General features: G+C 37.6%; 1 protein-coding gene across 6 annotated transcripts in view; it reads left to right on the forward strand.

The window, feature by feature from the left end:
* The window catches only part of LOC144968074 (AT-rich interactive domain-containing protein 1A-like), an 82,264-nt gene extending 69,729 nt beyond the window's left edge, over positions 1 to 12,535 (forward strand). For 3 of the 6 annotated variants that reach the window (XM_078906051.1, XM_078906053.1, XM_078906055.1), the window contains 8 exons: positions 213 to 293; positions 3,908 to 4,099; positions 4,329 to 4,548; positions 5,140 to 5,935; positions 6,548 to 6,897; positions 7,221 to 7,405; positions 8,187 to 8,313; positions 9,172 to 12,535. In XM_078906051.1, the coding sequence (XP_078762177.1) occupies positions 213 to 293; positions 3,908 to 4,099; positions 4,329 to 4,548; positions 5,140 to 5,935; positions 6,548 to 6,897; positions 7,221 to 7,405; positions 8,187 to 8,313; positions 9,172 to 11,912 (4,692 nt within the window). In that variant the 3' untranslated portion in view covers positions 11,913 to 12,535. The remainder of the gene's footprint in view (positions 1 to 212; positions 294 to 3,907; positions 4,100 to 4,328; positions 4,549 to 5,139; positions 5,936 to 6,547; positions 6,898 to 7,220; positions 7,406 to 8,186; positions 8,314 to 9,171) is intronic. The other 3 variants (XM_078906052.1, XM_078906054.1, XM_078906057.1) reach the window with 1 other exon arrangement.
* The last annotated feature ends 531 nt before the right edge of the window (positions 12,536 to 13,066 follow it).

Consider the following 13,066-nt stretch of genomic DNA (forward strand, 5'->3'; position numbering starts at 1 on the left):
GCGATCATTAAACATTAACATAGATATGGATAAACTGTCCATGTCATACCTCAGTTTAGGTGTGTTTGGTATGTGTGTCATGTTACAAACTTACCCATTTCATCATTTCATTCTCTTCATACTGGCTCTAAAAACCTTTAAAAACACAAAATTTTGCCTGTTTCTTAAATTTTGTTTCAATATTTTTGTCTCTTGGCTTGCACTCGTCGTAGGATATGGAAAGCCCAATAATGCCGCGTTCTGGTTATCCAGGGGCGCATTACTCAGAGGAACCCAACAGTCCGGGTGTGCCCGTAAGTGGTCGCACGTTGAAGCGTTTGGTCAGCCCTTCCCTCTTACATTCCCCTGCTCTTTTCTATTTTCTGCTGTTAATCCTGGGAATGTCTTTTTAAAAAAAAATTTTTCATTGTTTTATTTTAATTTTAATATTGTCGACAAAGTTTTTACCATTTTATTTTCTCTTTTCTTTTCTGTTTTTTAAAAAAAGTTTTATTCTTTGACAAAAGATGTTTTTTTGTTTATATTTTGTTGGTGTTTTTGTTAAATCTATTACTTTGTTAACACTCTTTTCCTCCCGTTGCGCAAGCCTGCAAATCCCTCACCCTTTGAAATATAAACCAACTACTTCTGGCTTGGAAGGTTTTTGAATCAATGTGGAAAGAAGTCGCTGTATATGTAGTAAACATCTGATAGTCTATCTATAGTATTGTGATTGTAGTCTTGGATATGCAAAATAGTTACCTTTTGTTTTGTTTTTTTGGTTTTTTGTTTGTTTTTGTTTGTCTTTTTTTAATTAACTTTTTTTTTGGTTTATTAATGAAAGACTTCATTGCATTCCGACCCACAGTGAAATAAAAGCCTGCATCTCTTTTTTGCTTCTCTTAAGCTTTTTGATGTCGTTTTGTATTGAGGACACTATTCAAGAAAAAACAAAAAACAATGTGCAATACATATTAATTATAACAAGTTTATATTTAGTAAACTATTAATGTTTTCAAATTTTTAACTATGTTCACCTTTATTTGGCGTAATGGTTGAATTCTCTGGTCGTTTTAGTTTATTTTTATATTTGTATTATTATTTTATTTTATTTATTTTTTAAATTGACTTTTTTTTTTTTCAAAGTATTAACCCTTGTTCCCCTCGCTTCAGCATCAAAGCCAAAATTTTGGCCTCTGTCGTTTTTGTAATTTGTGGTATACTAGTTTTATGTCTTTATAATACCTCTATATTCAACTTCTTTATTCATTACACGCACATGTGTACACCCATTTAATGCTGGTTTTGTTCATTATATTAAACTGTAATAAGTATGATTGTAAGCTTCAGTAACTTGTTTTCATTTGTCGTTTTATAGGAATAGATTATTTAAATTCCGTTCTCTTTGTATTAGTGGTGTGTACAACTTTTACAATCAGTAAAGGTCGTGGTGTTTTCCTGAAAATTTCTTGGTAAAATTTTAAAAACATTATAAGTCAGTAATCTTTAGATTTTTGAATCATCTTTAAATGCTTTCCCTCCTCGTTTGTTGAAAAATTAAGTCAGTACTTTATATTTAAACAAATATTGTCCCACAGATTTTATTTACAGTGATGGAAATTGGGATAGGATAGATTAGGAATTGAATATTTCTTATGGCAACCGATAACCCTGGTTGGTCTCAAAATACGATTTGAAATATAAGGTTGAAATTCCCCTGCCATTGATCTAATGGAACATGTCTGTTTGTCTTGTTTTAATAGCCCTAGGTAATAGACAAGTGTCCGGCGAATCAGTCTACCACCACCTTTGCTTGCATGCTTGTTTTCAGTTTGGTTTAAATAGACTATCCCCCAAAAATTCATTGCTCAAGAATTTACAATGTATTTATTTATTTATTTTTATTTATTTATTTAAAAAAATCAGATTATGGTATGTGTTTATATATTTATTTATTCGTTTATTTTCTTTGAAATTGGTTATTTATGTTTTAAATTGAAAAATGCTTTTACAGTGGTATGATTTCAATAAATGGTAACCCTAGATATTATTTTAGCAGCACAATCTTAAGGTATTGGGGTTTTTTTTTGCTTTGGAAATTTTAATTCTTTTCATATGTATTTCAATTTCATATTTTTTTTTATTTTGAGGTATTATATATTTGTTTCGTTTCTAACAGTTCAATTGAAAGTTTATTTCACGTATTTTCAATTTGACCTTTCTGCTTCACTGTCTTGACTTCTGGTGATTTATTGTTTAACAGTTTGACTGCTGTCCTCTGAAAAGACACGTTATAAAAAAAATTTGGCCTGAAAGCTCGTCCTTCAAATAGCGCTCGATTTAAATGACTCTCATCTTGTCAAAAACTCTCTCGCAAGATCTTTGATACAGTCCCAGGTTTGAGAGTTTTTGCCAAGATGAGAGTCATTTAAATCAATCGATATTCGAATAATGAGTTTTCTGGCCAAATTTTAAAATGCATATCTTTCCAGAGTACGGCAATTAACTGGTGGATATTATAACAATACTTAATACTATGATTTTGATACTGTTTGTACATGTTTGTCAAATGCAGTTGACGATGTGATGAACCCCTGTTTTGATGGCATGGTAGTGACTTTTGTGTAGTGAGATCTTGTGTGTTTGTATAATATCATGTGAGGTTTTGATATTGTATATTTGACACAAAGTAATTCAGGTTTTCAATCATTTAACTTTTTATTAAAATGCAATTCCACAGCTAGAAGGTTGATTCATCTTCTCTATAATGCAACCTATTTATTCCCTAACTAGCGAGTCATATAAAACGTCCATTTTTTGTAACTCAAGTGCCTGCTGTGTGTTACTTATTTTACCAGCACCATTTCGATATAATCAAGCTGAGCATGGCGTTCTGTGCAAGTGCTTTACCCACAAGCACATATACTGGGTTCAGTAAATGAAGAGTTAAATAATACTCATCATTTCGCAACCAATGAGTGATCTTGCTTGATTTCTTGACCATGACAGTGTCACTCTCAAGGATAAAGTATATAGTAATGATAGATATAACTTGTATAGTGCCCCCCCCCCCCCCGGAACTAGCAGGCTCGTGTCAAATTGATTTGGCAGTAAACCAGGATTTTACTTAGGAATCACGATGGGGCTCTAACAGCTCGGAAACCAAAGCTGTAAATAGCTGTTGCCGTTGACATGGAGACACAGATCATATTTGGTTAGCTTAGAGCTGGATCCGATAATTATTTATAATCATGAGATTCACCATCTTGTCTTGTAAGAAAGAGCATTTAAAAGAATTCACTTTTCATGGAGCAGCACGTTTATAAGATTTATTCACAAATGTCATCAGTCTTATTTATGTGTAGATTGTGTTGTGGGTCGTTTATTTATTTTTGTTTGATTTTTATTTAATTTTTTATTTCTCGGCGTTGTCATAAGTTATAAATTTTACTGGTTTAATTTTTAAAAATAAATCCCAACATATTAAAAATGTATATATAGTTTAATCTTTGCCAATAACCTTACCTTACTTACTCGTTATTAATTCTAAACTGTTTCAAGAAAGTTTTTATTTGGCATTTCTTTTCAGATATAACAATATGCTATGATTAAACTCAATGATTCTACTTGGTTTGTGTAAACTAAGAGACTATATTCAATCATAACAATTTACACACAATTATTACTCATTTTCTTTTAAAAGGAAAATACAAGACTTGTTTAAGAAACTTATCAAAATCCTAATATTGCTTTGATCCTTGCTTACTTTTTTCCTTTCCAGTTCCAGTTTTTCAATTTGAACTTTATAAATGATTGATGATTATACAAATGTGCAGATTTACTGCCACGTGACAAACCAATGCACTATTTAAAATGTATATCATCATAAACTAACCTTTTTCTCAAAATAAATCTTCCTTGCTTCCAGAAATCCTCCTCGGACATCAGCAAATTGTTTGACATGGGTCCAGAGCCAGATCGTCGTCCTTTTCTCGAAGGGGTGTTATCATTTCTCGAGGAGAGTGGCCAACCCATCACCAGCATGCCCTCCATCAGCAAGACACATCTTGATCTCTACAAGCTTTATTATTCTGTTAGAGAAAAAGGTGGATTCGAGGAGGTAAGGAAATGTTTTTTTTGGGGGTGGCGGGGGGGGGGGGGTTGTGTGTATTTTTTAATTTAAGCGAATATATTGTAACTTACACATTTTTAAGCTTGGTTCTGATACAAAAGTCAATTTTGAAAATGAATCAATTGTGCTTATGGTTTACAAATCAAATTTGAAATGATAATTTCTCAGTATCATTTCATGTTTTGATTTTTCTTTTTATTTATATCCTCTCATCAAGGTTACAAGAAACAAGAAATGGCGTGAGATTTGTACAGTGGTAAATATCGGGACATCAGCCAGCGCAGCTTTCACATTGAAAAAGAACTACATCCGTTACCTGTTTAGTTATGAATGTAAATTTGACAGAGGTGGTGTCAACCCCGGGCCGATACTTGCCCAGATGGAGGCCCAAATGGCTCACAAACGAGAGCAGAAGAACAAGCGGGTCCCATCACCTGGTGAGAATTTTCTTAAATTATTAATGAAGTTGATTGCTCTGCATAATATCCAAATGCTTCTTCTTTGTATTTTTATCCATTGACTTTTATATTTAACCTTTTTGAATCACCCCTTGCCCAGTCAGAGCGTCGGTTGTGTGTAAGGGGAGAGGGGGGGGGGGGGGAAGGTCAAATTTGGAAAAGATTATTATTTTTTTCAACCATTTTTAGATTTCCTTATTTCCAAAATCTAAATCTCAGAGGAGATAAAATATGATTCATAGATGAATGTTTATTATTGAATATAAGTTATACATCTGTTCCAAAATGTTTTAATGTAATAATAAAAATTCATATAAATAGTGGATGTTTTTTTTGGTCTGGGTTTATGAGGGAAGGGTGGGGGGGGGGTTTATATTTTTCTGTGTGTTGTCCACTATTCTCATCCTAATTTAAGACCTTTAGGGCAACATTTTTCCTTTTATGGATTTTTATAATTCATCTTGTTTCTAATGTCATAGCCTTATTGATTTATGCTTAACCTCATGTCCAAGCAGTTTGTTATTTTTACTTCGTATTCATTACATGCATTTTGTCATTTGTTCCAACTAGGTTCCAACAACTCAAACGATGCATTCCGACCTCCTAGCACCCCAAACAGCCAAATGGACGGGGCACCTCCATATCCATCAGGCATGCCGCCACCTTACATGCAGAACCCTGAAGGCAATATGATGATGGGCCCTGGTGGGCCTCAGGGCATGATGGGGGGACCCATGGGACCTAACATGATGGGCCCTTCCCCTGGTATGATGGGTGGGCCACCGGGGCCTAACATGATGGGCCCTGGACAACAGGGAGCCCCCGGAATGGGCCCCATGATGCCCGGAGGACCACCCCACCCTCATCCAGGCTACGGTGCTCCACCTATGATGCAACATCAGCAGCAGCAGCAACAACCGCAACTTCATCCACAGCAGCAACAAATGCCGGGTGGTCACCTGGGTGCTCAACAGCCACAACCTCCCGCCCCTCAGACCAGCAACAGTTCTGGAGGACCTGTTCCTGTCCCTCCCAGCAGTGGCTCCTCGCCTATGCCCCAGCCATCTGACAGCGTTAGCGTACAGGACCCGTTTTCAGACGAGACCAGTAACTCGTTCAATCGTACCAGCATGCCTCCAGTTGCACCTGGCACCCCTGTGTCGTCGATGTCATCAGTCCCCCCACCTGCCTACTCCACAAGCGCCACCCAGCTCCCTGGCATGAGTACAGCTCCCTCCATGGGCAGACCGGGATCTGGAGATACCACGCAAATGGCTACAGCAGGTAGAACAAATGAACAACCACCGGTGACAGGAACCACAGGGGCACAGTTTCCATTTGGTCAGCAGTTTGATCAGCCCGACAGGTACAGATGTTATTAATGTTATTACATTCTTTGAACACGGTTTTTATATAATCAGTCTTAAAACATTCTTTAATTTGACTTTGTAACATAGCAAGTTCTACTTATACAGATGGATCCTTACGATTTTTCACTTTCACTTTCATAATGTTGTGACCTTATCTGTTCTGTGTTCACTCTATCAAAATATGTTGAACTGTGAGGTCACAGTTACAGTTTCTGCAGAAGGGCTTTTCATCCCTCTGGAAAGTTTGTGAAAATATATTGTGTTAAGATGTAGATGTTTCAAAATCATTTTTCCTTAATAGGTTTTCTTGATTTTTAAATTTTGAAAATCAGATCAGAAAGTACTGTATCATCCCTGTTGACTTCCACCACCCGGATTATGTGCACCCTTGATATATATTTTTTGTGTGCTCTATTTTCTCAAGCAAAAAAACACCAAACTTCTGACTGAGATGGTCGATAAGTGACCCTAAGTTTCCCCCCCATATTTTTCGACCAGACGAAGATCATAGGAGCTTTATTATCAGAAAATTTTAATTTTGCTGATCGTTTGACAAAAATGTTATGACAGCCTATTGATCATGTCCCACATTGTTTGTTTACTTCCAGGTTTGATCAGTCAAGTCCATCGTCCCAGGCCATGAGGCACCCGGCCACTCAGCCACCTGTACCCTCTACCGCCTCTATGGTACCCTCCCCACAACCAAATGTCCCCAACAACGATGCCTACCCACAAGCGCCAGGACCCCGATTCACAGGCCCTCCCACAACCCCTCAGTCCATGCCCCCGTCCCAGTACCCACCTTACCATCAAGGCCAAACAGCGTCCTACCCTCCAGGACCTCCCTACCAGGGATATCCTCCCAATGTACCCCCTCCAGGCCCTTACACCCCTGGCCCCAGACCTCCAGTTTCCACTCCTTACGGCACTCCGGCAAGGCGTTACCCCGATGCTCAAGGTGAGTGTTGAAATCAGAATTTTGCTTCTTTCCACTCATTATTATTATTAGCTTCTCAAACTAAGTACTTTGATAGTGTGCTCTTGGAATCTACATCTGTTTCCTATTTGAACCATTTCTCTTTGTCTTACCTTTTCTTGGGTGCTTTACTTGTAATTCTAGATTTTTTTACTAACCTATTTTCTTCCTCTATAATGGCACTGATATGACCTGCATATGTGTTACAAAACATATTTTGTAAAGTGCCAATTCAAAAAAACAACTATTTAAGTAGTGATAATCTCCTCCTTATTTTTTATATGATTATCAATTAATATTAACAGATGGTGGTAGGGATGGACAGTGGTCCCCATTACAGCGTCCCCGCATGCAGTCAGGGGCCCCAGGCTACATGTCTCCAGGCCCTCCCTCCACGCCACCCATTGGTAATTTTGGAAGAGCTTCAACTGGCCCTAGAAGTTCACCTCAGGCTCGGGGTGAAGGTGGCAGATATTCTTCTAAAGCAAATGTAAGCATTTTTATATTGTTTGTGAATATGGTTGTGTCTCATTTGATTTGATTTGTTTTATCAAACCTCAACAGTCATCCCTTGGAAACTGTGTGATGTTTCTTTCTCTCTTCCAAATATGAATTTTTAAATCTCCCATTTGATCCTGCATTTTTTTTTGGTAGAATTCATTAAATGAAAGAATTCTATCAACTAGGCCTTGGTTGCATATTGGTAAAACTAGATTGTGGAATATCATTGCCAATGAATCACGGTTATTCCTAATGTAAGACCTGCCAAGATTTTAGGTTTTCTTCAATGTTGTAGCTATGGTTATGGGTTACAAACTATTCAACCATGAGAATATTTACAATTTGATGTCAAGAACAAGATCACTCTCCAACCAATGACACATCATATATATTACTCAGGGATGCCATCAGCTGGTTTTAATTCTTTGGCTTTTTTGTTGGGTGAAATACAGATTTTATTTTATATACCTTATTTTTATATATTTTTTTTGTGTGTTGGTTTAGAAATATAAACTTCAGTTTTTTTCTCTCCTGACGTTACACAGATTTTTGGTTGTTGATGCTGACTAAACTGTAATTTAAAATTTAAATGCAAGAAGTTGCAGGTCTATGTGTATTCCTATTTTCATATTCTTTTCGAACATTTGATATCTCAAATTTTCTTGTCTTTGATAGAAATTATTAATATTGGATTGATATTTGCAATAATGTCTTTAAGAATTATGTTATACAATATTTTAATGCCCTTTTTGTGTTTTTTTTTTTTTCAGAAGCCATCCTACCCCAGTATGATGCCAGGCTCTATGTCCAAGAAGGAGCTGATGTTTCCTGCCGACACTGTTGAAGGAGTGGCAATCTCCACGTTCAAACGGAGAAAGCTGAACTCTAAGGATTTAGGTATGCTCTCCTCTGATTAACAAAAGTAATAAAATAAAAAGAAAAATCCATTGTTTTACTTGGATTGTCCACATATGATTCAACTTATTATCTTGAGGTATTAAAAATATTTTTTTTTTATTTAAAGCAGTTGCAATGAACCACCTATATTTATTAAATTTAAAATATATTTTATTTTGAAGACTTTTTTAAAACTGAACAATCAGGAATATTGAAAATGAGTACATTGAGAATATTTAGAACTCCAGTTTTGGAATTGATTTATTTAATATTAATAAACTTTAAGATTCAATTTTTAAATTAAAGATGGTGTTCTTGGTCATCTGTCCTTTCCATGGCGAGCAATGATTTAGTTATAACATTTTGTGGACTTGTGTACGTTTTGTCTTTTGATAATGAATTCAACACATTCCCCCCTCTATATTATGTTGTATGTGGATGACTGAAAATCAGGCTACAAGCAGAAATATGGAAGAGTTGGAATAAGAATTAATCAATCCCATAACTAAAATTTTGTAATGCACTCTTGTGAAGTGCATTAAAAGTGTAAAAGAAAGCAGTATTGGTGGTGTGTGATGACACACAAGAAAATCGGGATTTGAAAGTTGACAATTTTCAGATGAAAATTAATCCCAGTAAAAATTTTATGGATTTGAGTTTAAGAATATAATTTCATATAAATGTTATTGTCCCCTCTAATAATCAATGTGACTCCCTTTCCTGTACTGCCACAACTAGGTCTAGTTTTTTTTTCTCTTTTTCTCTTTCTTTCTTTGGAATTAATAAATAAGCGAACATTAATAATAATTCATTTATTTAAAAATAATTTCTTCTTTTTTCCTCTTCTTCATTTGACAGCTCCATTTGAGGCATGGCGTTTGATGCTATCTCTGAAGTCTGGTCTCCTTGCCGAGAGTACCTGGGCATTAGACACACTGAACATCCTGCTCTACGATGACTCCACCCATTCCTACTTCAGCTTGTCCTCATTACCAGGTCTCCTGGAGGTGCTGGCAGAACATCTACGTCACTGCCTCATGCAAATCTTCTCAGACTTTGATGATCTGGAAGAAGGATTCAAAAAGCCAGATCGTCATTTTGCTCGGCGACTCAATGGGAAACGCCTCATCAAATCGTCCAAACCTCACATGTGTAAGGACAAGGATACTAAATTATTGGATTTGGAGAATGGGGTGGTGGTGGCTGGTGATGTTAGGAATGAGAAAAATAACAATAATGACAGTGAGCAAGAAATTGGTGCTTCATTCAGGTTGGAGGGATCGAATTATACCCTGACCTCCAGAAAGGGTCTTCCTGTGAAATTTGACCCCAATCCCACTGACAGTTCTGTAGTGGAGTCTAAAGACTGGGACTTGTATACAGCTTTTGAGAAATCGAAAGATCACTGGTTATTAGGGTGTGGGGATTTGACGGAGCATATACAGACTCAGTTTGAAAGTGATTCTACTCATCAGTTCTTGTCGAGGAAGTTTTATAGGAAGCGGTCGAGATTAGAAGCGGGGATGGAAGATGAAGAAGAGGAAGAGGAAATGGATGAGTGTGATTTCGTATCAGGGGTAAATGTTGAATCATCAGAGGAGAAAAAATCAAATGTGGAAGAGGATAAGAAGCCAGACTGTTTAGATAAATGTGGTGCTAGTAATTTGTTATCAGTAATTGATAAGGATGTAAGTGTTATAAAGGCAAATGATAATTCAGAATCTAATGTTTCTCCAGAGTCACGGGTAGCGCCCTCTAGTGTAGATAGTAGAGAATCTTCAGCTAAAATCAAAGATGAGCCTATTGAGGGTGGTGAGCCTGCTGCCTCAAGTTGCAATCATTCCGCTTTGTGCAATGGATCAGAGGGTCATAAAAACAGTAATGGTTTGCCAAAAGATTTTGGTGACGTTGAAATAAAACAGGAAATTATGGAAACGGATGAGGAAATTAAAGAGGGTAAGGAAGAGAAGAATGAGAAGAAAGATGTAATCAATTCAAATGAAACTAATAATGTTGAAAATAAAGATGTGTGCGTAGATAATGCAAAGTCGAAAGACAATGCGCCAGTTGAAAATGGCGAACTGGAGGAGCCAAAGTTATCTCCCATGACCAATACTGCAGAAATGAATGGAGACATTAGTGAGACAGAAGATAAAGAAAATAAGAAAAACTGTAAGAAAGATGAATATGAAGAGGACTGTCCTCCCCCAGTATTGAAGGCAGAATGTATGAATATGGATTTACCAGACACTCAAATATTGGATGACTCGCAAGCTGAGGAAGACGAGGCAACTGTTCCAACCCTGCCATTGAATAGCACGTTGAATAACAGTAGTGTTGGCGAGGCTCTGAATAGTGATGAAGTGATGGAAACTAGTCAGATTGAGAAAGAGGACGGAGGAAAGGGTGAAGGTGTGAATAAAGAAAATTGTGAAGGTAGCAATGACAAGAATGAGGAGAAAGAAAAGGAAATAAACAATTCTGTGTCAAAAGAGGTGAATATGTCCTATAGTATGAATGAAAGCTTTGTATCTGAAACGGAAGAAATGTCTGCTAGTTTTGTTGCTGAACTTATGAAAGAAGAAGAGAATACAGAAGAAGAAGCATTCCAAAGAGATGATCCTCCACTCTGTGTGACCGTGGAGAACCGCGATGAGCTCGGTCGGCGATGTGTGAGCATTTCTAACATTCTACGTTCATTATCGTGTGTTCCAGGAAATGAGAGTCAACTGAGCAAACATGCAGGCGTGATGAAAATTTTGGGTCGTCTTCTATTGCTTCACCACAGTCACCCCAACAGACCTCCACCCCGAAAGTTACCCAGAGGAGACGAGGAAGAGAAAGAGGAACCTCCACGTGTGTACGACGACGAACACTGGTGGTGGGACTATTTGGACCAGCTTAGGGAGAACACACTTGTCATTCTTGCCAATATCTGCAGCCACTTGATGCTGGGCAATTTCAGTGAACAGCTGTGTTATCCTCTGTTGGAAGGTCTCTTACATTGGGTCATCTGTCCAGCATCTGTGGCCAGAGATCCTCTCCCCACCCTTTCGTCTGTATCGGCCCTCTCTCCACAACGCCTGGTGTTGGAAGCACTTTGCAAATTGTGCATCCACGAGACCAATGTAGATCTGCTTCTGGCCACGCCTCCGATGAAACGACTGTTGGAACTCTTCGCTGTTCTGGTAAACCTCCTGGCCGATCGTGACCACCAAATCACCCGTGAGTTTTCCATCGTTCTCCTCTCCCTCCTCGTCCAGGGAGACTCCAGCGTGGCACGAGCCTTAGCCCTTCAACATCCCTGTGTTTCTGTTTTGGTCGATTTCTTGGAAACGGCAGAGAAAAACGCCCTCAACATCGCTAACCAACAAGGCCTTTCAGCTCTCCAGAGCAACCCGGAAGCCATGGGCACATCCCTGGACATGTTAAGGAGAGCCGCATCCATCTTGTTGCACATGGCCAGAGTCCCCGACAATCGTAAACTATTCATACAGCAGCAGAGTCGTCTCTTGAATCTGGTCATGTCTCAGATTTTGGACCAAAGTGTGGCTAATACCTTGTCCGAGGTGTTGTTTGAATGTTCTCAGGTGTCATGATAAGAACTGGTCTAGTTTGTTTGTAAAGAAACGTTTTAATAATCAATTCTCTGATGACGCTATTATCTCAGAAGATAGATGAAAGTAATTTAGTGATTGTAGTTCAGATGACATAAAAGTAAGGATACCATTCTTTATAGTGAAGACCCAAGTTTTGCTTATTGTGAAATGAAGAGAGAACAACTTAAAAGGAAACAAAAAAGGTGTTCTTGAAGTGAAGGATAATGACAGTGGATTTTTTTAAAATGATAAAGTTCTACATGCCCAACCAGAGTGAAGTGGTGTAGGCGCTTGAAATGTAATGGATACTACTAAGACAGCGGATTTTTTAAAACAATGGATAAAGTCCTACATGCCCAACCAGAGTAAAGTGGTGTAGGGGCTTGAAATGTAATGGATACTAAAAACAGCGGATTTTAAAAACTGGGATGAAGTCCTACCTGCCCAGAGTGCGGTGGTGTAGGGGCTTGAAATGTAATGGATACTAAAACAGCGGATTTAAAAAACCGGGATAAAGTCCTACCTGCCCAGCAGAACGCAATAGCGTAGGGACTTCCAATGTTATGGGTACTTGTTCACCAGCCAATCCGGAATAAATTCCTATTGCACATCATAAACTGTTTTTTAAAAAAAAACTAATACTGAATAAATCTCAACTCAGGACAATATCTACGCATTAGTGTAAAAATTGTGACAAATGATTCGAGTGGAGAACTGAGAGTATGGATTTGTATTATATTTCGTGGCGAATCCTCAATGCCGTTTTGAGTGAAAGATAAACGATGATTTAAAAAAAATTTCCTTGCATTCTCAATCTTTTCTCAGTGTTAAAAAATTGTTGCAATGTTGAACCTTCAATACCAACTGTGACATAAAGCGCATGGTTGTTTTGCTCAAATCTGTGGATTAAGTTAGAAATGCTTTAGCTCTCTTGGGGTTTTTATTTCTCCTTGATACATCCCAACAACTCTATTGCAGCTGTTGTTTGATAGAAGATAAATGTGTTCTGTTCTCTTGCTGGATTATGATGAAGGGAAACCATTTCTATGTTTTAGGAGTTAACCCTGATGGGATATTACAGAAGATCTGTAATCATCATTGTCATCTCATCATCATCAGTAGCGCCATAAGCGTGGACAAAGCTTTACCCATCT

This window comes from Berghia stephanieae, chromosome 3 (assembly GCF_034508935.2).
Source record: "Berghia stephanieae isolate SIO BIC M18660-M18661 chromosome 3, UCSD_Bste_1.3, whole genome shotgun sequence".
Classification (NCBI taxonomy): Eukaryota; Metazoa; Mollusca; class Gastropoda; order Nudibranchia; family Aeolidiidae; genus Berghia; species Berghia stephanieae.